The 27,408-nt window shown below is 45.8% G+C and overlaps 1 protein-coding gene across 4 annotated transcripts in view; it reads left to right on the top strand.

The window, feature by feature from the left end:
• The window catches only part of ESYT2 (extended synaptotagmin 2), a 1,091,416-nt gene that overhangs the window by 741,778 nt on the left and 322,230 nt on the right, over window positions 1-27,408 (top strand). For all 4 annotated transcript variants that reach the window (XM_069647986.1, XM_069647985.1, XM_069647987.1 and 1 more), the window contains exons 11-13: window positions 9,769-9,817; window positions 15,358-15,447; window positions 18,577-18,672. In XM_069647986.1, coding sequence (XP_069504087.1) covers window positions 9,769-9,817; window positions 15,358-15,447; window positions 18,577-18,672 — 235 coding nt within the window. The remainder of the gene's footprint in view (window positions 1-9,768; window positions 9,818-15,357; window positions 15,448-18,576; window positions 18,673-27,408) is intronic.

Here is a 27,408-nt window from a genome sequence, read left to right as displayed (position 1 = left end):
GGTCTCAAAAAGAGAGGGGTTGCCATCCTGCTAAGCCGAGACTTACCCCTAAGAAACATCTCCATCAAGAGGGATCCAGAGGGTCGATATCTTCTGCTAAAACGTCTATTAGTAGAGCTGCCCATCACCATTGCAGCCATATATTGCCCGAACACAGCACAAAGCTCTTTCCTCCGCACCCTCCTCCCCACACTCCTTACTTTCACCGAAGGCCGGCTACTCATAGGGGGTGATTTCAATTTGACGCCAGACCCAACTCTGGACAAAACGCTCCCTCCATCCAACGATGACTTTGGCAAAGCTCTCACCATGGCAGAATTCCTGAGGGAAACCGACACGATAGATGCATGGAGATGGGCCAACATGGGGGCAGGAGACTACACTTTCTTCTCCCATGCCCACCTGGGGCATTCGAGAATCGACCTACTGCTACTCTCCAGCGCTCTCATCCCCTGCGTCGAATCCATCCAAATTGGACACAGAGCCCTTTCGGACCACACACCAGTCACAATGAACCTGAGGGTTGAGAGCTTCCCCGAGCCGCCCCAGCGGCAATGGAAACTACAAAACAAGACCAGATCTTGACAGACGTTGCTATCAGAACGGAAATGGCAGAAGCCCTCAAGAATGACTTTAGGGAGAACACCACCGGAAACACATCAATTGGCATGATCTGGGACGCCATGAAGCCCGTCATTAGGGGCACAGCAAACGACTGCACCGCCAGACTCAGACGGCTGCGCAAGCTGCAACAAGACGCACTAGAAGCGGAAGTGATAGAAGCGGAACGCATCCTCAAACAAGGCCAGAACAGGAAAGCGCGCCGCGTGCTACAAACAGCGAAGCGATCCCTAGAAATGCATCTAGCAGACAAGGCGGCCAGAGCACTAACATATACCAAACAGTTCTATTATGTCCACAGCAACAAAGCAAATCGGCTACTGGTCCACAAGCTGAAAAAGCTACAATCGAGACACCATCCAATGCCTCCAGGACGCACAAGGGACGCCCCGTTATGCCAACTCGGAGAAAATAGAAATCATGACGGCACACCACAAGGGCATCATGTCAGGTTTCCCCACGGCCGCAGCCGCACAAGCTAAATACTTAGCAGGAGAGCTCTCGGATGTCCCACACCCACAACTCAAGGCGCTGGAAGCCTCTATCTCGGCAGAAGAAGTGAGCGAGGTCATAGCAGGTCTGAAGAACTCAACCCCAGGTCCGGATGGGTTTACGGCGCAATTCTACAAAAAATGTTCATATATACTCGCACCCCAGCTGGCGGCCCTCTTCAATTTGTTCCTATCGTCGGGAACCACCACCCCTTCAATGGAAGAGTCAATAACCATGCTGCTACTGAAACCTGGAAGGGACCGGAGTCACTGCGCCTCCTACAGACCCATCACCCTCCTGAACTATGACGCAAAAATGTCCACCAAAACTCTCGCAACCAGGCTGGCTCCCTTGCTCCCAGCCATTATCCACCCGGACCAGACCGGATTAATTCCCGGCCGTAGCACCCACGATAATATTCGGAGCACCATTAACATCATCGAAACAGCCAGCAGGAAAGGGCTGGAACTGATGGTACTATCCCTCGACGCTCATAAAGCGTGTATGCTTGACTGGAGTTGCATCCAAAAAACATTACGGCATTTTGGCTTTGGTCCGAATTTCATAAAATGGACTCTAGCGAACTATCAGCATCCCTCCACCAGACTAAGAATCAATGGGACCAGATCCGACATAATCAACATCTCGAGAGGCACAAGGCAAGGATGTCCCCCGTCTCCCCTAATCTTCGCTCTCTCCATGGAGCCCTTCGCGAACAGGGTACGTCAAAATGCAGAAGTCCAGGGCCTGTCATTCAAGGCCCAAATATATAAAGTTGCCCTATACGACGACGACGCCCTCCTCACGCTCACCAAACCAAGGGAATCCATGAAGGCCCTTTGGAGGGAACTGATGGAATTTGGGGAGGCATCGGGATTTAAGGTCAACCTGTCCAAATCAACAGCACTGAGCATTAACCTGCCTCGATCTCTAACGACAGACTTGGAAGAAGAATATCTCATACCCCGGGGCGAAAAAGCAACTTCCATACTTAGGGGTCCAGCTGCCATGTGCACCCAGCAGATTATACAAAGCCAACTTCCCGGCGCTTCTCAAAGAGTTCAAGAACGATCTGACACGCTGGCAGAAACAAGAGATCTCCTGGTTCGGGAGAATCACAGCCCTGAAAATGGACCTTATTCCTAGACTATTTTATCAGTGCTCGGCCTTACCCACCACAATCCCGAAGCAAGCGGTCCAAAATTTGCAAAAAACCATTATGAGGTATATCTGGGATGGAAAACAGCCACGAATCCCAAGGAAACTCATGCTCCGGGGACGGGCGATGGGAGGACTGGGAGCCCCAGACATTGCCAGGTATATCCTAGCTGCATAGCTCTCGCACGCGTTCGCCTGGCTACCCTCCGTCCCAAAACCCCGCTGGCTGGAGCTAGAAGAGGCTTGGAGCCCAGCCCCCATAAACTCTCTACCGCACATGAAACGCCCCAGTGAATGCGAGGGCAGGGGGTCCCTGACGGCGACCGAAAACACGGTGGAGAGCTGGAGGAAGGCGGCTCGGATGTGGAAAGTCCGGAGCACAACAGGCTTACTCACCTCGGTCTGGAGGAACCCGGAATTCACTTCAGGCTACAACCCCAAGAACTTCATCAGGTGGAAGGAGGGAGGACTGGAGGGGGTGCAAGACTTTTATGAGGAGGGCAACCCCCTGGATTTCGAGGCCTGCAAGAGGAAATTGAACGTGTTGGAAAGTGAGAGATTCAGATACACCCAGCTTCGTCACTGGCTCTCGAAAAGGGACATGAAGCACCTCGGAAGCAGAGATCTCACAGCCCTTGAACTCACCCTCACAGCATCCCCTCTGAAGGGCAAAATATCAACCCTCTACAAGATCCTAGACAGAACGGACCTGACCCGGAAGGAGCCGTAAATGCTCAAATGGGAAAAAGACATCGGGAGGCCCATTGAACTGGAGGAGTGGGACCACATCTGGACGAGAGCACATAGAAGTTCAAAATGTGTATCCAACAAGGAGGGGGCATTCAAGGTTTGTTACAGGTGGTACCGGACCCCAGAAACGCTCAATAAATGCAACCAGTCAATCCCTTCGACGTGCTGGAGAGGATGCTCAGACAAAGGTACACTATACCATCTGTTCTGGACATGCCGCAAGGCCACGTAATTCTAGAAAGCCGTGTTGGATCAAATCAACAAGAACACAGGGCTAGCAATCCCATGGGACCCGGACATCGTCCTACTAGGTTCAAGCGGCGAGGGCCAATTCCCTTTATCAGGGAACAGAGCTGAACTATGCGGCCACCTGCTGACGGCTGCGAAAATCTCAGTTGCCAGGCTTTGGAAGAACCCAGATGGCCCGGCAGTACAAATGTGGTGGACGAAATGCTGGGAAATAATCGCAGCGGAAAAAAATAACTGCCCTCCGGTTCGGGAACAGAGACAAATTCTTCCAGACGTGGGCCCCGTTCCTGGACTACACTCAGAAATTCCCAGGTCTGGCCCGACAACCACCCGCTCTGCGATGGATGGATAAAGTTGACTGAAAAACAAGGGCGGAAGGGCACAACAGCGGTTCTGTCCGGAGGAGTCCCTCCTCTACTTGTAAGTCCAGAGACAAAACAGTGAAAGCCCAGGCCTCTGTGGAACCCCTCTTCCGCCCCCAACTTGGGTCTGAAACACATACAAGCCTCCCGATCATCTTTACCCACCTTGGAGCTACTACCGTTGCACCCCACTCTCCGCCTGGCATTCCCTACGAACATTTCTCTGACCTGTTGTTGTTGTTTATGTTCTTTCTGTTTATTTCAAGTACTCACAAGCTCTGTAATGCTGCTTGCAGCGCTCTCAACTCATATGCCACAAGTTATATGACGCTTGTATAAAATTAATAAAAACATATTTAAAAAAAAAAAAAAAGAAGCTTGGGCACGGAAGCCCCGGCAAGTGTTGTTGAACTGTGAAAGGTCTGAGCCCGGCAGAGGAGGACCAATGTTGAACATTTATTTTTGAAGAGGTCTGAGCCTGATGGAGGGGGATCAGTGTGAATTTTAGTTTCGTTGTTTGAGAAGGACTGGAGCAAGATCCTTTAACGTGGAAGGCCAGACTGGTCTCGATCCACGCTCTGAACTGTTTCAATGTTAAATCCAGAGAGTTTGTCATCCTGCCTATGGAGACTGACGTATTCTGTGCTGTCTAAACGTGGGGAGCAGAGCTGATTCAACCACATCACTGCTTTCCCTTTTATATACATACTTCCTTTACACACATTTTTGTACAAGAGCTAGAGCAGGCATTGGGTTTTGTTAGCATAGGCCATTTTGATTTGACAGACACGACTAAGACTGTTTTCTTTGTTATTTGATTGTTGAGACAACTCCCATCCTAGTTATAGGGCAACGTCAGAGTTTTTCCAAACCCCACAAAGTTAATAAAGGTTTTACAAATATTATCTTTTGTGTTAGTGTCATACTTGTGATCCCATGCCTCCCCTACATGTGGTGAAAGAATTGGGATATGACTCAATTGAGACAAATTGGGGAGCCCTAAAATTCCAGAAACTTAGTCATAGAGAATCAGACCCCTCCATCGCCACAAACAAATCCATAGGCTTTGACATTTGTAGCAGCAGGGAGGCCACTATCCCTCCGGGTAAACTAGGGATGATTCCCACGGACTTAATACCCACTGTGGGCTGTTACATAAGATTGGCCCCAAAATCTGGCCTGGCCTGGAAGTTTGGTCTAGACGTCCTAGCAGGCGGTATAGATCCTGACTTTCGGGGAGACATAAAGGTTCTCCTACAGAACCATGGTCAGACCCCATTTAAAATGCGTCCTGGGGACAAAATTGCACAGGGAATTCTCGAGAAGGCTCTATTTCCCAGTTTTGAAGAAGAAAATGAACCAGAGGAAACAGAGAGGTAACTTAGGTTTTGGAGAAGCCGATGAGATACCCATCATTGAAGCAAAAAGAGAAGAACCACCTACGATCTTTCCCGATCTAGCCTTCTCCCAGCAAAATGATCCAGTACGGTGAGCCCCCTTTTCTTCCTGCAACAAGGATTACTGCAAGGAAGGGAGACGTCCAGGGAAGGCCCAAGTAAAACTCAGTAATACCCAAGGCCTATAGTAAGATCGTACTAGAGATTGCACAGTCTCATTTGACAGGGGGACACTTGGGACAATATAAAACCCAAGCTCACATCAGTGGGAAATTCTATTGGCCGGGTATCCATGCTGGTATAAAGAACTTCATTCAGACATGTGAGGAAATTCTAACGGATCAGGGATCCAAATTTATGAGGAAGCTTATCGGTGAATTCAAGGAATTACTACACATTACCACCACCTTAAGGACCTCAGTTTACTAGCCCCAAATGGACGGATTGGTAGCGAGATTGAACAAAACCCTAAAAATGATTCTGAGAAAATTGATAGACAAGGCTGGGAAGGACTGGGATGGGATGATCCCGCGGGCCCTATCTGCAGTAAGGAAGACCCCTCGGGCATCCACCAGTTTCTCCCCTTTTGGGTTACTCTCTATGGTAGAGGACCAAGAGATGTCTTAGACATGTTCTGGGAGACCTGGGAAGAAAGAAGAGGCACCAATTCCCCTCACAGATGGCTACCCGCATATGAAACTCGTCCAGAGTCTAGTCCATACTCCCCTCACATGGAGAAAGCCCAGCAAAAATCTACCTATGATAAGAGAGTACATTTAAGATTACTTTCCGTGGGACAGAAAGTATTCGTTCTCCTGCCTACCTCTGAAAATAAACTTGTCCCAAAGTGTCATGGGGCATATGAGGTACTAGAGCAAACCGGAAGCTGTACCTATAAAATCGCCCAACCTGACAGAAAACATTTGTTGCATCAGGCCCTCTGAAAGAAGAGACTTTGAACGGCAAAGAGACGTTGGTACAGAAGGTCATGATGTTGGAGTTTTGAACTGCCCCCTTGTGTTAGAGAAGCCAGAGACCTGTGCTAAGCTCAAGTGTGCCGCCTTATCCTGTGCTGAAAACGGGGGGAAGGGAAGCCAATGGCTTGTATATCTTGACATATAATTTCTTGAACACTTTTCTTTTGATAACATTGTTTCCCACACTATTTGTATGTAGAAGTAAGGATTGGCAATAGGTTTATTAGTATAGGCCCTTTTTATTTTGACAAGACACCACTAGGACTGCATTATTATTATTTGATGGTCGTAGTTTGCCCCTTTAGATTTAGGATTAGATAGGCTTTTTAAAACTCAATTAAGGTTCAATAAACACCCTTGAACTGTGGTCACTCACGTCTGTCTTACTGTGGATACCATGCCTTCCTTACAACATCCAGAGTAGCAGGGTAAGGTGCGCCTTAACTGAGGTGCATGAAAGGCACCATTCCCAACTCCCTTTAGAACACTAAGTGGGGCTAGAAAAGGCTGCTAGGGAGTTAGCCAGCCAACACAACAACTTAGGGAATCCAGCAGGGCCCTAGTCTTAAAATCAAATACAGTAGGGATTACCGAGCCCTAGGACTAATCGGGGTTATGGACAGTGGTACTAGGATGACTGTAGCCCAAGGGACACAAGAGAGTGAGGGACGGCCCTAGCTCCAAATTCCTTAAATACCCCTATTTGTCTTGAACTTTCTACAATTTCAACTAAGCCCACCATTTATGTAAGACCAAAAATAAACACCCTTAAAATCCATTCCGGTCACAGAGTGTTTTTCAATGATGCCCCATCAGAGCAGTTAATACAGCAGCAGTGTATTGCATTAAGAAATGTGGAGAAGCATCAAACTTTGCACAATGCACATTCTGTAAGAAATCACAAGAAAGGAGTGTTAAATCAACCACTCTTACATCTGCAGGCATGGGGAATAGACACATATAATGAAGAGGATATTTTCCAAGAAGTATTCCAGAGATAGATCTAGTAACAACAATAAAATGCTAGCCAAATGTATGCCTTCAGGTACCAGCAAAATGGTTCAGTTGACACAGCACTGTTGATAAACCATTACAGGACATTTAATTCTGCTTTCCCATAGTTACCACAGATTCAATGGGTACTTCACAAGAAGATGCCATGATTTACGACACTGATTCTCATTGCTCCAACCTGGGTAAGACAGGTACAGTACTCCAATCTGATGCAGAGGTCAGAGGCACCACACATAACAGACGTGTCACATGCAATCGGGGATGAAAACCCATCTCAATATAGGGATTATTAATTTAGCAGCTTTGCTTCTGAGGTTGTATAATTTGGTCACTTAAGGTTTCCTTAAAGTTGTCTGGAAGCGAAACACCATGCTTTGTTTAGTACAACAAAGGGAAATGTTGTATTGTATGGGAGAACACAGTAGTTATACTTGCTCTGGACTTTCCTGTATTTCTGCTAAATGTCATCTAGCATTCATGGAGAGATTAAAGAAAATCAGCCTTTCTATTGGTAAAAGCATCCCAGCTGGGATCTTAGTGTTGTTCCACATAATGTCATGCTTTTCCGTTTGACGGCAATGCATAAATGTGATTTCATTAATACGTCACTCAAAAGGACCTTTTAAATTACCATAACAGCTTTATCAGTAGATAAACCCTTCTTAATGAGGCATTGGGCTGTTCAGATGCATCTAAGATTAACACCAAATGTGATTTGGAAATGTCAAGCTGACAAAAACTGCACAAATACTGTTACAGGTAAGTAACATTCATCATACAGTGCATACCTCACCATGAGGGAAGCAGGAGCTGTATACATTTTTTTAATGAATTGATGTAAGATCGCTACAATTAAAACCACTATAAAGAGTTATGCAGAATAATACAATTAAGTATTCAATAGTAAAGTTAAAGTTCAGTGCGTTTTTAGAAATTAGGGTTAGAGGCTGGAAGTCCCGAGGAGCTGTTAAGATCATAGACCAGAAGTGACGCAGAGAAGGTGATAAGATCAGACAACGAGTGTAATATGTTAGAGGTGTTTGTGGAAACTGCAGTAAGCAAAGAAGGTAGTAGCCTGGAAGGGAGAGTGCAAAGAGAAGAAAGTGGTTTGGAGATGATAACAGCCTGTTGTTAATGTGGCACACAGTATTTGGGGACAGTGAGAGATAAAAAGGATGGGGGTTGCATCCAATTGTGAAGATCTTTTAGAAGTGAAAGATCCCAAGGACAGTCTCTATGCAAACAGAACAGTTTGATTCCAAGCGGTAGGTCTGTCCAAAGCAGGGCCAGACAGTGAGAGGAGACATTATTCTGGGCCAGGGAAGTTACAGTATGATAAGAAAGGGGAGGAAAGGAGCAGGAGGGAACCTGGGTAAGACAGATCCCAAAATGCAGCTCTCCACCTTCCCCTGCCAGCAACTCCTGTTCTGTGGCAACCGTGAGACAGCTTTTATGCCAAAGGATTGGATATTGCTTGTGCTAAAGGCCATCATTCAGCAAATATAACTGGCAGATGCACTTGGGCTGCTTTCTGCTGACTTGAAGTATTTCTGCTTGCTGCTTCTTGGCCAGAAAGCAGCCTGCCATGCATGTGGCACTAGTTGCTGCTACGTATGTGAATTGGCTGCTGCCCCAAAATCCCATACAAGTACTAGCCCCCTGCTGCTTGCGCTGTAGGCTGTTGCTGAGGTGCCAGGGATCTTCTGGTTGCTTTTTATATGTTAATGGGTAGATTTTCATATGGCTGTGCACTACCGCTTATGTACCAGAAATCTGTTGCTCATGTCATCATTGGACTGGTACACTTGTGGCATGGGGCTGCCTACTACAGAGGAAGGCCTGCTGCCTGCATGCCAGTGGGCTAATACACCTGTGCCAAGAGATGGCTGCCTGCGTAACCTTTGCCAGTGGGGTGACTGCTGTTGCTGTGCCACTGGATGCTTCTACTAATGTGCCTTCACTGGTTGCTCCTGCTGTACCCTTTATTCTGCCATTGGGGCTGCAGCCTCATATGCCTTGTCTGATGGGCGTGGAGACCCAGTGCAATCTTCTTCAAATGTTCTCACCAGTCAGTGGGGAGAGAGTAGTCTGTACCTCTCCACATCATACCCTCTCCTGTTGACCAGCCTCTTTATTCCCAGCTTTTGCTGTCTCCACTTTCTGGAGCCAGCATAGGTGCAGGCCCTACAACCGAACCTCTTCTCCATCCCTGTTATCTTCAAATCACCTAAAAGACGATGCTTGGCTTAGAGACCCGTTCAAAGAGCAGGGCTGTAGTGTAAAAGACCAGAAGACGTGTACCCTTAAAGAGCCTTCACTCCTGTCTTATTAAGATTAAGAGCTGATTAAGAGCTTCTGAAGGTGTGCCACCCGTTACATCCTCAGACTGGCACTTCTGCCATTAGGCCCCAACTGTCAATCTGCACCAGCAACTGCTTGGTGCCGGAACCGCCTTGTTAGTCAAATTGAAAATGAGCTTAAAATGAATTTGAATTACCAACTGGCTCATATTCCAGATGCAATGTCACATGTATCCATGTGCATCTTTCTGGGTCCTGTGTCCAAGCACATACATTAAACAAAGTCCAGGAACATCATAGGTGAGTACAGTGCTCAAGGATTGCACCGCGGTTCATGCAAGCTGAGCCTTATTGCTTTATTTGCAGACGTTTAAATGTAAATGATAACTAACATGCTTTTATTCCTTTCTTGACCGTCTCTGAATGAAGCGTTTTGTTCTATTTTCAGCCTCATGATTGATGTGAATGAAGTTGAGAAGTCACGTGTGGTAGAAGAGGTAAAGAAGTTGAACTACAGTTTGATTTATACATTTGTGTTTCATTTGTCAGATCTGAACCTTTGTTCCTCTCCTAATTTACCGAATGCACAAACATCTCATAGATGAAACAGTGAGCAAAATGAATGCACTGAAAACGTCCTTTAAAGGCATTTTATCAGTTGTTGCAGTTTTGTATTGCCGTGCTCGGCAGTGCTTTAGCTATCAGTGTAAGCTAGCAATCAACAGCTTTTGAGTGGTGCTGAAGCTTATGACCCATAACCAAGCGTCATCATATTGCTGTCTTTCTGCCATGAGCAATGGGCCAATCTGCATCACATTTCACAACCTTGAAAGCATATATTTATTCTTATGGAATTTGGAATGCTAAAACCACATTGCTTCTAAAAACATGGTGGCAACGGACTACAACATTTTACTCAAAATGATTTTTGGTAAACAATGATTATCACATAGCTATTTATCTCTTATTCTAACCTTGATGGAGTTTTCAGGTGGTGGTCCCCACGCGGCTTTTCATATGTTTTGGCGTATTTCTCCCATGATCGTTCGTCATGACCTGTATTGGCAAGGGCTGATGGGAGCTGTAGACCAAAACATCTGGAGAGCCACAGGTTGCTTACCCCTGCATGTCCTAAAAAGCAATTCTGTTCAGCATCCAATATTGTGATTCCGCTCTTAGCAGCTGCATGCCACGTTTCACCCCAGTTGAAGGTTAGTGCTGTTTTAATAAACAGTCACGGGGAAGAGTCCGGCGATACCGCCATGTCCAAGTGTACCTTGCACAAGGGCCGAACGTAGGAGGAAGTGGAATAACATAGCCAGAAATGGCAAAAAAGGCTACTAAGAAAGAATGGTTTGCTGTGTGATGCGGTTAGTTGCTATGTGGCATCCACAGTCTTATAACTTATTTTACTATGAAGTGTTGTGTGGGTCCAGAAAAACGATAGTATCTGGTAGACGTGATAACTATTCAAGACAAAAATTAACAATCGGTTGTAAGAACTCATTTAAAATTAGAAAATCAGGATTGTAGGCGTGCATGCTGAGTCCTCTGCAATCTCCGCCCCCCGCCCATTTTCTTTATATACCAACTAGTTATGTGAGCAGAAGACACTGTAGGCGGTAAGGGATTACCGGCACCGGTGCCGGTAATCCCTTACCGCCCTACTACGAGGTCCCTTCCCTAACGCCTGGTTTCACCAGGCGTTAAGGAAGGGACCCGTTGAGGGACTTCAGAGCTAATAACGGGCCCGCTAGTAGCGGGCCCGTTATTAGCTCCATCCCCATTCCCATTGAGCCCTATGGGGGCTCAAATGGGAATGGGGAATGGTTCCCGGAATGGGGACTTAAAGGGTCCTCCAAGGTCGGAATGACCCGGTAAGTCCCTATTCCGGGAATACGGACCCGGAATGCGGTAAGGGGGTAGCCATGGCGCTAATAGCGCCATGGCTACCGCCTACTGTGTAATGAGACCCATAGTCAGTAAGCAGCAGAGGTTAGTCATCTTTAACATTATTATTAGACTTTGTTGTAGGGATTTGTTCAGGACATAGGGGCACTAGAGCATTACTGAAAGTGCAAAGCCATTGGATTGTCTCAGCAGGTAATGAAGGTCACATTGGTTGAAAGAGATGAAGTTGCCCCGAGGTGGAGATTGTATCCTAAGATGATGCAATGATCTCCCGTTATCATTTCACCCTTTTGTTGTGGATGTGTGCTACCTCATCACTCTAGCAACCCCGGGGGACAGAAGATGCACTGAATCTGGCAGCTAATTGCCTGAAAGCACAGAATACCACAATAACCTGACAAATGCACTAAAAAGTCAGAGTGAGAAGTCATTATTCTCTGCCAATGTCAAAGGTTCTGTGAAGGAACTTAGAGGCAATATTGAAAGAAATACATTCTGCTCCAGTACACTGCTACATGTAGTGTTCATATAAGAGCTCCAAAGCTTTTTAGATTGATTTTCCCAGTAACACACATGTTGATCAATTGGGAAAGCGATGACTAGAATCGGAACGCAAGTGTTAAAGATTTGATTTGTTGGCAGCATAGAACCACGCTCTTTAATATGCATGCACCATAAAGATCATAGGTTATAATAATCCTATTTCTCATATGCCCACCTGTAAAACACATTAAGTAGCTTTTATTCTAAGAATGTGGCCATAATGACATGTTCTGAGATCAGTACTGCTCGGTAACAGCCCTCCGGATGTGCCATTATAGCCATTAGCAGTCCAGTCTAACCTACCAGGGGGGGCCGGACGGGGTGTTATAACGGTTACTTGCTTTGCACGAAAACCGCTTCAAGCCGTCACATTGCATTTCCCCAAAAAATAAACTTCTCACAAGATGGCCCACCAGGCAAGTAGAAACGGGAGCTCTCAGAAAAGTTCCATTTCTATTTCTCTGGCTGATGGAGGAGGATGGATTTGGCATGGATAGGTCAGATGGCATCAGAAAAGAGGCGGCGAAGGAAAGTGTTAAATTTAGGAGGGAGAATTAAGATGGGGTGGCAGGGAGAGGGAGGAATCGGCCAGAGCAGCCATCGGCTTGCTTGGAATGCAGGCCATTTTTCATTAAATCCTGTCTGCTTTTAGTCAAACTGGTTGGTGGTTCAGTAGCAGGTGCCTTCTAGTCGTACTGGTGTTGTGCCTGTTTCCAGAGGCTACCAGGTATGGAAGATGGGCCCACCTGGTGCTATCGGATGTAAATAAGGTAGCCTCCCTAAGATTACCCAATGTGGGGTAGTCCTGATTGGAACCCATAATCGCTTGGGACCACGTTCCCTAACGTACATTGCTTTTCCTGACATGTTTGTTTTCATTAACACACAGAGTCAGTGACCTGCCTGTCTATGTGCTGAAAGGTGTCCTAGCCCTGCCCTCCTTTCCATACGATCCAGTCAGTATCTGCCACTAAATGTGGAACCAGCCCTCATTGGCCATTGGAACACCAGTAAGCGCGCAGGCTAGTTGGGCTTGTATATATGTTGTCTGTGTTTAGTGGCAGCTTGCAGTACCAGGTTGTTTAACATGAATAGTCTATGCATACTGTTGGGTACTTTCATACGCCATGTGTATTTCGCAATAGAGCACATGAATCGTCTCTGGTTCTATGATCAGCTGTGCCGCTATTTGTTTATAGAAGTTTAGACTAATATTTACTCAATTTTTAAGTGTTTCCACTTTTGGGAGATACTGGAAGTGCAACATGCCCTGATGCAGCCTCTGAATCATGCCTAGTGCCCCAGGTTCAATGCGGTGCCATGCAATGGTTCCTAACATGCTTGCCTGGCAAATCCTAGAATATGCTACTGCCCTGCTATGTGCCCCATCCAGCCGATGCCCAAAACAATGAGCGAATTAGCGCAAGTTGAACACTTTTCCGTACACATGATAGTAATATTTGATTTGATGGGCTACTCGCCCTTTTTATTTGCTCGGCATGCAGCACGCTGCTGTTTAATATGCGAAACCATATAGCACATGGGCTGTAATCATACACCAAATATACACCTTATTGGTGCACACAAAGTGGCTCTCGGTTAACATTCACTTAAGTGTCCTTTGTTCATTCATTTATTACGCTGTTAGTGCTTTTACAAAAAGATAGAGTATAGTTGAAATAGAGAGGCTACTTTGTTTGTGGGTGGTTGCAATGTTTGCATTGCCTTTTTACACAATGGGTAACAAAACGGAAATGCTAGAGGAAGTGCCGGTCGTTGTCGGTTGCCTTATCCAGACCCTTCGCTTGTTAAGGTTTGTTGGAATACCCTTTATTGTTTAATGAGCCGTTTCCAAGAGACTTTTACTCCTGCCATTGAGCGTAAGGCCTTCCTAGAGTAAACTTCGGTTCTAAGACGTTAATACCTAGTTCTTCTTTCATTTGCATTTAAAATGTTTCTTAACCTCAACGTTAACCCAAAATTATTGGGGTGCTGTACATCAATTTAGTTGGACAAGAATAGTATCTAGTAATGATAAGTATTTGTTGAATATGTTTAGGACCTGCCCGGTGATCAGAAAGTTCTGGCTGGCGGTGCAGACAAAGTGGCCAGGGGAGGGGGATAGAGATGCACACATGGCCCCCAGAGACCTGCTTGATGGGGTTGTTCCCGAGAGGGGAAAAAGCATACGGCACACCTCACCAGGATGAAGGATCTAATGTGCATGTGAAACGCAGAATTGCAATGGCTTGGAAGTTGGCTGAGGGACCCAGTATTGAAGCAGGGTGGGGAGACTTAAGCACTGGGCGATGGCCAAGACCGTAGCGGGATGACGCAAGCAATGTTTGTCCTCTGATATTAAGCCCCATGAACACGGCCACCTGGGAAGCATCATCCGCTAAGGGGTGACGTATGTTATTTAAAAAAGGGGGGAGTCGCAGTAAATTGTCTAAAGACCACGTTGAATTGTAACCATACAAGCATGCATGTCATAGATTTTCTATGGTTGTGTTTAAAGTTTTAGGTACACAAAAAAAATGTGTATTCAATATCGGCTGTTGCACACAAAAGATGTTATGTAAACAGCTTGGATACCTGTTGTTTGTTATTGTATGTGAATACAAAATCTTAATGCCCTTTGTTTCAACATCCTGTTCCCTAGCTCTTCAACTGTTTGAAATTCTAGAATGTATCTTACATACTAGGATATAAGGACCCTCACAATGGTTGTGTTGTGGAGAACCACCTGGATAAGGAAGGAAATGTACGCTTGCAACCAATGTCTACAGAGCTCTCATGTTTGTCAGTTCCATGCTTAAGAAAGCCATCCCAGCCTTTTTCTTTTCTTCTTGGAGTCCTGGGATTTGTAGTCCTATATTAAAAATGGAAAAGACAAAACTACAAGCAATAGATTTCCATGAAAAACATTATTAGGTGGCTTTCTCGGGCCTGGAATTTGGAAACTATTCGAAAGGCAAGTGTGCAATTCAGACTTGTAACAGACTTTCGTGGGCATGCTCCTCTATATTCTCAGATATGTTAATTGTTTTAACAATTAGAGATCTGGTTCTAGCAAGTAATGTTCTGATGCAGCCTCTGAGGCGTGCTTGGTACCCCAGGTTTAATGCAGTGCCGCTCTCAGTGGTTCCTAATATATGTCTTAAGATGGTGGGGTACAACGTAACAAAAAGTATACATGTATTCACTGGCACTGTCGGTCAGGCTACTTTTTCACATGAATATAAAAACAGGGGCCGGGTCGTGTTCTGTTTTGTTGCGTGTGACATGTCAGAAGAATCTAACTTCTTGAGCCCTAGTGTCGTCAAGCAAAAAAGATCTTTCAAGTTTGTATTCTCTCTACCCCGCCCTGAAATCTATCTTGGTTAAAACAGCTTTGGGTTCCTGAGCTCAGAGGTGGGGTCACCATAGCGCAGAACATCGTCTGTATGTTTTGATCATCCCTTTTAAGTAGTTACTTTGAATCACATAGCTCTCTGCATCTGAAAAACACGTGTTCCACTCTGTCTTTGGTGTCACTGCAGTGAACGATTGTTGTAATCTCTGTGATGCTTGTATTTTACAGTGGTTCAAGTTGGACGAGGCAACTTCCGGAAAATTGCACCTGAAGCTGGAATGGCTGACTCCCCAGTCAAATACTGAGAATCTCGATGAGGTATGGTTCAGAGTTGGGGTACAACAGTATTCCACTGTATAAGTCTGCAGAAGTGCATAGAGTCAAAGATTGACGAGTGTCACTGAGTGACGGCAGTGGCAGAGCCAGGGCGGGCTAGGGAGGCCATTATCCCCCCACCCCTGCTCCCCTCTGGTGGCCAGTGCGCCCCACAGCCTCCCGCCGGCGCCCTATTATCCGCCCCCCTTGCACCAAAAGCTACCTCTGCTACTGGGGACGGCTCACCTTGGAAATCACAGAACGCTGAATCTTTCATCCCTACATGGTCAATGAAACGTATCTAGCTGGATGCAAAGCACGCCATGTAAAGTGAACTGGCGTGAACCAAGATGAAGTTAGTTGTTGGGCAAGTGCATATTTTGGTGACTGCTGGATGGTGCACATTGACCAATTAGGATTATTTTTTTACGATTATTCTTTAATTCTAAATTCCACCACCAGTCCTGTTTGAGGAGATGGTCCTGCTGAATGCAAAAACAGAAAGCATTGATAAAATCAGTTGCGTGTTGGATGAGAAATACAACAGATGAATAATATGTATTTGTATATAGCACTTTAATTCAAGATTCCTCCCTCTTATGAGCGCGGTAATAACAGGTCTTATTATAAACCAATGCAATGATAGCAATTTTATGGTTCGGACGGTTGAAGGGCTTAACTGGCTGTGCTTCAAACCTGAAACGTCCAAGCCCTTAGCTTAGCCCATGAGGAACCTACTCAGACGCAAATAATCTTTGGGGGGGGGGGGCCTAAAAGATTGTTCTTATTTGTAACATGTGGGTGCCACAGCGATTCTAGACACTGCTTCTAGAACCGTTTCATTGAGCCTGGGCACAGCTTATCACCACGCATGCCTACAGCCCACTGCTCTGTCGCAGGCCCAAATCCACTGCTTGAGGTGGGACTTTATAGCTTTGCAGTTACTTAATTTGACTCTTACAATGTACCACCAAAGGTAATAATTGTGAGGAGTTCCTTGGCCACGGCAGAGGCATGAAGAGCTGCTGGCCGGGTCCCTTTACAAAGCTGCTAAATTGTGAGATGACTTGCAGTTCATATTCTTCTGTATCGTTGGAGATCGTTTATTCCTTATGATACTTGGGCTCATCTGATCTCCCTTTGCTCCATCGGGTGCAATTTTATCTTCCAGTCACAAGTATGGAAAACCAGTAAAAAATATGAACACACGTGGGTTTTGTTTGGAGCTCACACCTTTTTCCCCTCTGAGGAATCTTAGCGCTGGGGTGGCTGGTTTACCATGGTGGTCTTGTAGTCTTTGTCTGCGTGTTCTACTAGTATGTTGAAGGCCCAAGTCTGAGTTAACTTTTCTCGCTTCGCTGCTGCCTTTAACTCGGCATCTGTTATTTACCAGTCTGAAATTTCGGGCTGTAAGGCTACAGTGATATCCTCTCTTTATGTAGCACTTGACACCGGTTTCCTTCCGTTTCTAAGTGCTATAATATTGGGTATTGTTACACAAGTAAACGATACTCGCTGTATTGACCAGGCAAGGATGTATGCAGTGGTAAGCCGGCACTACTGGAATTTAAACCCATGACTAAAGTTGAGAACTTAACATCCATTCCTTCGCTATCTTTCTGACAGCAGATACAGGTTTTCATTGTATCGCAAACCGTATTTCTAGCCTTTTAAAAACACTTTAAAAGTGATCTTGTTGTTTGAAATAAATAGTAACATGCAGCTCGATCCGTGTTTTCCTATATTAAACTCCAGCGGTGCCCTTAAAATCATCCAGCCATAAATGTCTCCTTATCAACTAATGGTGAGAAATTGTCCCATAATAAAGACATGTGAAAAGCAAGTCATCCCATAAAAATAGGGTTAATGGGAGAATTGTGACACCACAAAAGAACTGTAACAAATTAATACTGTTGTTTCATGGCACTGGGTATAATCCACAGGGTCTATTAATAACTCCACATAAACTCTCAATAAGAGCGCATGTCGTACACACAAGTCTATCCATGGCTAGCTGATTCTAAGGGAGCATGATGGGAATTAGAGATAGGTGAAATAAGTAATCAAGGTAACCCATTTTTACCATGGTCCTTTGCTTATCAGAAGGGGAAGAGTGTGTTAGGAGCATCAACAACAAATTCTAACGTAGATCAAGCAGAGACATTGCATGTAACAAGGAGCTGCACTGTTATTATCAAGATTCCCTTCCCTTCCCTTTATCCATGCCATATCCTTCACTCTCTCATTTTGTCTACTTCATGTACATCTTGGGCAACAGAAGAGGAAAGAGGGGTTACTAAAACATTTAACATTGGCGGAATGTAGAAAAGGTTCCAGAAACTTAATTTTCCTCACCGCACACAAAATTCACTTGTGAACATGTCGAAATAATTATTTCCAATTGAACATCTTGAATGGAAAATGTTGAAAGTGAAAATGTAGAATATAAATCACATTGGAAATAGTACAAAATCAAAATTGTATTTAAAAATAAAATGTATATACATGTACCTTAATTCACTTCCATTTTCTCTACCTTAACTAAAATTCCAGTTCAAGGGGTATTGTTTTTCTAAGACCCATGCACCTACTATATTCAATTTCCAGACTCTGTTGCAAAATGTCAAATGTCATAAAAGCGTAATATATACTATAAAGAAGTTATTTTCAGATCTTATGTTTTCTTTTTCTAGATTATTGAACATTATTTTCTACATTTCTCATTTAACATTTTCACCAGTTAGCTGCAAAATCATTGTATTGTTGTCTCCGGTAGTTGGGCCTGAAAGGAATGATACTTCACATTGCTGTATTTTTTAATTGAATCAAATGTGGCTGGAGAATCAAATTGAGCTTTGCTGAAACCTGCATATCGGGTCTATTTGAGGTTGTCCATGCGATTTGGGGTTTCTCTAGATGTTTGCGGCGGATGTCCTTCTTCAGAAAGCAGTCTTTTTTTCCTTTCCTCTGAATCCTGGTGGAATCCGAGGTTTCACCAACTAATAATGCAGTACATAGGTACCCAATCCTGGTGCTCAGGGTCTCTCGCCATCGCTGCAATGCTAGACACGCACTGAGTTACTTACAAGACTATCTGGTATATCCTCACCAAACTGTGTTCTTTCATTGTAGGCACTCACAATCATTAAAGCCGACAAAGACCAAGCCGATGATGGCCTTTCATCAGCCCTGCTCGTGCTGTACCTCGATTCAGCAAGAGATTTGCCAGTAAGTCTACTTTCAGTGGTGGTGTTGACTCCATGTATCTCGCACCCTTCACAATATGTGGCACACTGTAAGTGATGATCATGTATGTTCCTCTCTCCATACTCCATATTCTGCCATAGTTTGTGTCCCCATGCCTGATTTGTGTACTCTGAGTGGAGTACAGTTGCAAATGTTTGCCAAACTCTGTATCAAGCATATGTTGGGCTCTTCCAGAAGGGGTATGTTTGTAAAATTGTACTAACGCATTGCTGTATGCCTACCACATGTATTGTGTATCAGCAGAACATTTCATTCGAGATGTCCCAGGGTTGTTAAATATTTTGTTTATTGGATTGTGCACACTGCCTTCATGCATTTGGAATGAAAGGAACACTTGCTCAAAGAACTTGCATTTGATTTATTCATTTGTGAACATGCCCTCTAGACCCAACAGGCTGGGAGTGTCTCTGATATACTTTCACACGTCGATGCAATATCCAGGAGCAGTTGCTGTGTACCATGCACCACCTCTTCGGAAGAGAAGGGTGTTCCCTAATGTAAATGCTGAGGTCACCTTAAACGCTACGTTGAAGGTCTACATGCCTTTAAGTATGTGCATTCAAATCTCTACATCCCATGAGCCATGTGCTCTTAAATCTTTGGTTCTGCCATTCCTTTGCTGATCAACCTCTGCACAATCCACAGGCCAGAACTTGTGCTTTTCTAAGGAAGCTCAAATATTCATTTACAGCGTCTAGGTTTCTTCCCCACTTTATTTGTTCTATGCACTTGTAACTTTTCTTTACAACAAAATCACACCTTTAAGGTAACTGCACCTTTGTGCCTTGTGTTCTTGTGTTCAAACTGCTCCATTTCCCCAAGTCAGTCTAGTTCCTTTTTTTTGGGAGATTGCAAACTACAACTGCAGAGAGGATTTTGTCGTCACTGGCAGAGAAATAAGCATGAGAGAAAATGTCTTTAAAGGATAGTGTTTGATAGGGACAGTTATGATGCTCAATTGGTTAGAACACCTGTTGCACTGGTCTTTGTACAAGCTACCAGTCACGAATTAGAACTCTAGCATTCATACTGCAAAGACCAACACAATACCACTAAGCTGTATGTAATGTAATATGGCATTTGTATAGCACCTTTTCACATTGGTATTCTCAGATTCAGTCTGATCCTTGTTATCTCCACCAACCCCCTCCTCACCTGAAGTCTTTATGACTGAGGTACCGTCTGAATCAGAGTCCCAGGATTCATCCGTTGGTATCTCCTTTCTTCTCTGTCTCCAAGAGTCGCTGGGCTTCTTGGGCGTCCTTACTCCTGGTTTGGTGCGATGGGTATGGGCTCCACTAGAGGCCACTTTGCCTGAGATGCAATTTGCCTGGCAGTGGGGACCCCAGGGAGCCCACCCCAGACCAGGGAAAAAGCCTTGCCGAAAAAACCCTGGTAGGTTGTGATATCTTGCTGGGACTACTGGTCCCAGAATGCACTGAGATACTGAAGGAGTAGGCAAAGTCCACAATGGCTCCAAAGAAACACCCTAGAGGGGCAACAGCAGGATACTAGGAGTCCGGAGGGCTAGGTTGCAGAAGAATATCAGGTTCCTCGCAAGAACTGCGAGTTAGGAAAGAGGGAGTTCCAAGAAGGTAAGGTAAGCAGTAGACAGCATACAGCGGAACAGCCGTACGAGAACGGCAGAAACGGAAAGGGGAAGCCGTTCGGAAAGCGGCCAGGAGGAAAACAGGAAAACAACACACGAGCGCTGGGAAACACTTTCCAAAATACTGGAAGTTGCAACGCAAGTGCGTTAGCAACTTCCGGGAATATAAAGTCAAAAGACTAGAACGCGCATAGCGATTCCAGGGAAGGAGTCCGTCTTCTACCTTCTTTCCAGTCTCCATCTTGGGTATAGTCTCCACGGCGGGCGAGTTGTGACAGTATGACCCCTCTTTAGGCCTCCACCCCCTGGTTTTCCGGGATGGAGGTGATGGAATCTCCGTAGTAGACGAGGAGCAGAAATGTTCTTAACTGGTTCCCATGTGCATTCTGACCTTGGGTATCCTTTCCAAAAAACCAGGTATTGTAATACACCTCTTTTGTATCTGGAATCCATGATGTCGGAAACTTCATATTCCTCAGTGGTCTTTGGGGACTTTTGAGGGGAGCTTTTTGTCTTTCGTGAATGAGGGTCCTCAATATATGGTTTAAGGAGTGAGGTATGAAAGACAGGATGAACTCTTTTGAGAATCGGGGGAAGGTCCAGTCTAAAAGCCACAGGATTGATCTTGGCTGAGATACGAAAGGGCCCAAGATACCTGGGTGCAAACTTTCCTGGATGAACCCATCTGGGTAAATACTTGGTGGATAACCACACCTGCCTTCCTACTTCCCACTGAGGATTTGGGCTTCTTTTTTGATCTGCCCATCTTTTACAGTCTTGTCGAGCTTTTGTGAGATTGGATTCTGATACTCGATGCATCCTCTGTATGGTATCCAGTAGATGATCCACTGAAGGTGTGTTTGTAGGAGGGATACCAGAGAGAGGTATATGCTTTGGGTCGTAACCATAGGTGCACTTGAAAGGACTCATGCCTAGGGAGGTATGTCTAGTGTTGTTATAAGAGAACTCGGCCATGGGCAGAAGATGGAACCAATCGTTTTGTTCTTGGTTACAAAAACACCGTATGTACTGTTCGAGAGTGGCGTTCAAACGTTCAGTTTGCCCATTGCTTTCCGGGTGGAACCCTGAGGAAAGAGATCTCCTGATTCCTAATGTTCTGCACAGAACTGTCCAGAATTTGGACGTTAATTGAGCGCCTCTATCTGAGACTATATTGGTGGGAATCCCATGAAGCCTGACTATGTCCTTCAGAAAGACTTCTGCAGTCGTGCTGGCAGTAGGGAGTCCTTTAAGAGGAGAAAAGTGAGCCAGCTTGCTAAAGGAATCGATTGTGACCATTATGGCGGTGTGTCCACAGGATTTTGGCAGCTCCACTATGAAATCCGTGGATATCTGTTGCCAAGGTCCTTCGGGCTGTTTTTCTTGTTGTAGAAGTCCTAGGGGTTTGTGGTAATCGTACTTGTTTTGAGCACACACAGGGCAGGTCTTTACATACTCCTTCACATCCTTAGCCAGGGAAGGCCACCAAAATTGGCGAGATGTTAACTCTAGTGTGGCTCTTTGGCCCTTGTGTCCAGCAGAGGGAATATCGTGACACCAGGACATTGCTTGTACTTGGAGTTCTCGGGTTGGTATATACAAAGCTTCCTTTTTAAAGAGAAAGTTGCCCTTCCCTTTCAAATCCATTTCTGAACTCCTATTGTTCTGTTGTTCCGCTTTTACCCGTTGCAAAAATGTGTTTATGTTGACGATGAATGTCTTCCCTGCTAACATAAGTTCCTGTTCTGGTAGATCTCCCGAATCTTCACCCATACTCCGAGAAAGGGCATCTGCCAGAGTGTTGTCCTTTCCTGGGAGATAGGTGATCTCAAAGTCAAATTGTGAGAAGAAATACGCCCACCTAGCATGTCGTGAGTTGCGGCATTCCATCTTTTGAAGGACTTTAAGGTTTTTATGATCCGTACGGACCAAAAACGGGACTACAGAGCCTTGTAGCAGATGTCTCCATTCCTCACACGCTTGTTGGATGGCCAGGAGTTCTTTTTCTAACACGGAATAGTTGCGTTCACTAGTGGTCAACGTGCGTGAAAAATAAGAGACAGGATGTTCTAAGCCGTCTTCCTCCTTCTGTAGTAATGCTGCCCCGATAGCACTGAGGGAAGCATCAGTTTCCACCATGAAAGGGCGTGTTTGATCTGGTTGTCTGAGGATCGGAGCTGTTACAAAAGATCTTTTCAAGGTTTGGAAGGCTTGTTCAGTGTCGGAATCCCAATGGAATTTCACCCCCTTTTTAAGAAGATTGGTGATAGGTAGAATAATCTCAGAGAAATTGGGGATAAACTTTCTATAGAAGTTCGCTAGTCCTAAGAATCGTTGGATTCCTTTGACATTAGAGGGTACAGGCCAATTTGTAATGGCATTCGTCTTGGCTGGATCCATCTGTATGTTATCTGCAGATAATATAAAACCCAAATATGGTACTGTGGATGCCTCAAATATGCATTTTTCGGGTTTAGCTAGTAGACTGTTTCTCCTTAAACGTTGTAAGACTTCTGTTACCAAGACACGATGTTCAGCCAGGGTGGCAGAAAAGACAAGAATGTCGTCTAGGTAAACGACCACTGAGGAGTAGAGCATATTTGAAAACACATTGTCCATGAATCGTTGGAATTGTGCCGGTGCATTGACTAGTCCAAAAGGCATTACTCTATATTCGTAATGTCCTAGAGGTGTCCGGAAAGCCGTTTTCCACTCATCCCCTTCGCGGAGTCTTAAAAGGTGATAAGCTCCTCTTAAATCCAGCTTGGTGAAGACCCGGGCCCCCTGGACAGCTTCAATGATGTCCTTCATTAATGGCATAGGGTATCTATCTCGCACTGTAAGACTATTCAGACCTCTGTAATCTATACAGGGACGTAGTTCTGTTGTTCCTTTCTTTGGAATAAAAAAGAGAGAAGCCCCTGCTGAGGAAGATGACTCTCGAATAAGGCCGTTCTCTAGGTTGGTGGCAAGGTACTCTTTCAGAGCTTGCTTTTCCGGTAGTGACAACGGAAACATTCTCCCGAAAGGCACAACTGCTTCGGGTGTCAGATCAATCTTGCAATCTTCTCTGCGATGTGGTGGTAGAAGGCGGGGTTGTGTGTCTGTGAATACATCAATGAATTCCTGATAGGGAGCTGGTATCATGTTGACACTGAAGGAATGATGCAGTGTTGCTTGAATGACTGGGGTGATTTTTGTAGTTAAGCAATGTTGACTGCAGTACTGTGATTTGAAGTCTACTGTATTCAAACTCCAATCAATGTGAGGATTGTGCTTTCTTAACCAGGGAATACCCAGTATTACCGGAAAATGTGCCGCCCTGATCAGATCAAATGAGAGGTATTCCTCATGATTAGCCATCTTTATCTTCAACTCCTGTGTTTCGTGACTAATTGGGCCTGATGTTAGTGGGGTACCATCGACTCCTTCCACCGGTATAGATCTGATCTTCGGTCGTCTGGGTAAGAGATGTTCCTTGGCCCACTTGTCGTCCACAAAGTTGCCAGCCGCTCCACAGTCTAACATGGCTATGCACTCCACGGACCCTGTCGGTTCCCATTCTATTAGTATCTTGATCACCATAAGACTTCACAAGTCCAAAGCCGACGGCTGCGCTAAGTGACAGGGATTTATGGTGTTCACCCCTTCCCTTTCCCTGTTTAAGGTTGGGGTCCTTCGTTTCCCTGTCTTTTGGGGGGTACTGCAGTACAATCTCTTAATAGATGGCTGTTCGACCCACAATACATACACAAGCCGAAGTCCCTTCTTCTTTTGCGTTCGCTAGTAGATAGAGGTCCACGTGTGGTTCCAATTTGCATAGGTTCTTCCGTGGATCTCTTTTCAGGCATCGAAGAGGGGTTTGGTCCTGATAAAAAATTGCGTGGTCTTCTTCTTTCTGCCTTCCTTTCTGCCATACGGAACTCTACTTGTAAGACTAAGGAGACCAGGTCCTGGAAAGAATTAGGTCTGGCAACTCTTGCCAGTTCGTCCTTAATGTCTTCGTGGAGTCCTCTTCGGAATATAGTCTGTTGGGCAGTTTCAGGCCATCCTGCTTCTGCAGCTATCCTTTGAAATCTCACAAGGTACGTTTGAACATCCGATGACCCTTGTCGTATGTCGAGTAGATTTTCAAAGGCGGAATACAAGACCTCCGGTCTCTCGAACCTTTCTTTTAGTCGTTGTGTGAATAGGCCGTAATCAATGAGAACCAGATCTGAAGTAGTAACAAAAGGCGTAGCCCATGCCAGAGCGTTGCCTGTCAGATTGGATATCAAGAACCCAACCTTAGTTCTGTCTAATTCGTAGGTCCTGGGGCGAAAGGCGAATTGGATTGTGCAGGCATCCAAGAATTCTTTTAATTTCTTTGGGTCCCCATCATATTTCCCACACGACAAGGGAAGAGGGAGTAGTTCTCCTCTGTTATCATCCCGTTGAGGTGCCCGTTGTCCCAACTGTTGAACCTGTTGCTGTAATGCTGTACTGTCAGCTCTTAGGGACTGTACTTCAGCCGTCAGGGCCTGGATGGCATTTACCATTTCTTGGTATTGTTCTAGGGAGGCCATAATCTCTGGGCGTTGCAATCTCTCAGATTCAGTCTGATCCTTGTTATCTCCACCAACCCCCTCCTCACCTGAAGTCTTTATGACTGAGGTACCGTCTGAATCAGAGTCCCAGGATTCATCCGTTGGTATCTCCTTTCTTCTCTGTCTCCAAGAGTCGCTGGGCTTCTTGGGAGTCCTTACTCCTGGTTTGGTGCGATGGGTATGGGCTCCACTAGAGGCCACTTTGCCTGAGATGCAATTTGCCTGGCAGTGGAGACCCCAGGGAGCCCACCCCAGACCAGGGAAAAAGCCTTGCCGAAAAAACCCTGGTAGGTTGTGATATCTTGCTGGGACTACTGGTCCCAGAATGCACTGAGATACTGAAGGAGTAGGCAAAGTCCACAATGGCTCCAAAGAAACACCCTAGAGGGGCAGCAGCAGGATACTAGGAGTCCGGAGGGCTAGGTTGCAGAAGAATATCAGGTTCCTCGCAAGAACTGCGAGTTAGGAAAGAGGGAGTTCCAAGAAGGTAAGGTAAGCAGTAGACAGCATACAGCGGAACAGCCGTACGAGAACGGCAGAAACGGAAAGGGGAAGCCGTTCGGAAAGCGGCCAGGAGGAAAACAGGAAAACAACACACGAGCGCTGGGAAACACTTTCCAAAATACTGGAAGTTGCAACGCAAGTGCGTTAGCAACTTCCGGGAATATAAAGTCAAAAGACTAGAACTCGCATAGCGATTCCAGGGAAGGAGTCCGTCTTCTACCTTCTTTCCAGTCTCCATCTTGGGTATAGTCTCCACGGCGGGCGAGTTGTGACAGGTATGGCCTCAAAGCACAGTAGGTGAACGCCCTTAGAGGACTGAAGTCCGAGGTATGAGATATTGGTCAGAAGAATTTTGAATGTATGTGTGCATTTTAGTCAGTACGAAGGTAGGTAGGGGTGGCTAAGTCCCTGCTTGCGACCCATGTAGAGCTGGCTTGTGGATTGGTGCTGTGAAGGCTGTCAGGAGAGTATTCGAGTCAAGGAGACTGATTGTGTCCAGCTAGACCGAATGTGTATCTTGGCTGTATTTTAGTGGCAAAGATGTTTTGCGATGTGTCTTCAAGTAGCGGATGATTGCAGATGTGTGCGGATGGGTGGCTGTGCTTTTGGATCGATACAGTTATCATTCATTGAGATGGAGTGTGCTATTGTAACGCTCACCTGACTCCCACGGAGGCGCTGGCCTGGTTCGCGCTGCTGTGACCTCTTCTAAGGTGATGCGCAGGGTTCGGAAGACGGACTGGACCGGGCCCCCAAATCTGGCTTGTCTGGCTCGCAGAAGTATCCTTCTGTAGGTCAAAAATAGGGGATTAACTGTCTGCGGGGTAATGCAATCGGCCTCCTACTTTCCCCTCTCACCCTCCTCGAAACCCTTCTGTGATTCCTCGTAGCGTCTCACCTTAGGGTCTGGAAGGACGAGCTCTCCATCCTGCTTCTGATGCAGGGGCGCATTGGTATCCAGTTACTTCACTGGATTTTCAGATTGGTGAGAACCAAACTTGCTTGGCTTCCAGGTAAGTTTTTTGATAAGAGGTTCCCCTTGTGTCCATGCATTAATGTACTAATGCTAGTGTCTTTTTCCCCATAGGGGCCGGGGTACGGAATGCCCGGGAACAGGCACCGACCCGAGATGAGAGGTGAAATCCTTGTAGAAATCAGGTAAGTCTTTAATGAGCGTTTTTTGGTAATGTCTTTTCATTCGCTCATTAACGCTGATGTCTCTTTTTCCCCTTAGGGGCCGGGGTCCGGAAATGCCAGGATGCGGCGCGGACCCGAAATGAAGAGGGAATGAATCAACAGGTAAGTCTTAACATGGAGATTTAGCTTTCCTTATTCCCTTCTTTCTCTCACCTTTTGTTCTTGTCTTTTTCTCCCTAGGCGCTGGGGCGTGACTGCGAATCCGGATGATCGCTGCTGAACATGGAGGCGCCCTGTAAAGGTGAGTGGAATGCGGCGCTGCAGCGATCGACGCGATGAGCTTTTAAATAAGTCTTCCTTTTCAGGATTGTCGGCGAGATGTCTCCGGGATGCGGATTTAGCAGGTAAGGACTTTTCCTTCTTCTGTTCTCTTCTTCTCTTCCTTTGCAGGTGATCCAGGATGCTGGCAGGCGTGGCAGAAGTCAGGATGCAGGAGCAGACACGGTGAGCGTCCAGCTGCTAGATGCAGAAGAACGCGAAGCACGTGTGGCTGTTCGGGTGCGGTTTAAATAGCCTTGGAAGAAGTTCCAGGTATGTATCCTTAATCCAATCAGGTATGTATCCTTCCCCGACCACGCCCGGATGGTAAATTAGTCCCACAGGTAAAGGAGTTCCTTTCAGGCCTCAAGGAGGCCGGGATCCTGCAGCATGGTCTGCATCAGGTAAGTGCACCCAAGCACTCCCATAATGAGCCTGGTGCTTATGGCGCCAGGACTGATGTCTTTTATGAGCCTGGCGCCATAGGTGCCAGGACACTGTCCAAAGGGCCCCTATATGGGGTTGCTGGGTCCTTCCTTGGGG

This window comes from Ambystoma mexicanum, chromosome 2q (assembly GCF_040938575.1).
Source record: "Ambystoma mexicanum isolate Mex_15411 chromosome 2q, UKY_AmexF1_1, whole genome shotgun sequence".
In the NCBI taxonomy this organism is placed as follows: domain Eukaryota; kingdom Metazoa; phylum Chordata; class Amphibia; order Caudata; family Ambystomatidae; genus Ambystoma; species Ambystoma mexicanum.
Note: the sequence above shows the minus strand (reverse complement) of the source record. Positions and strands in the feature narration are given on the sequence as shown.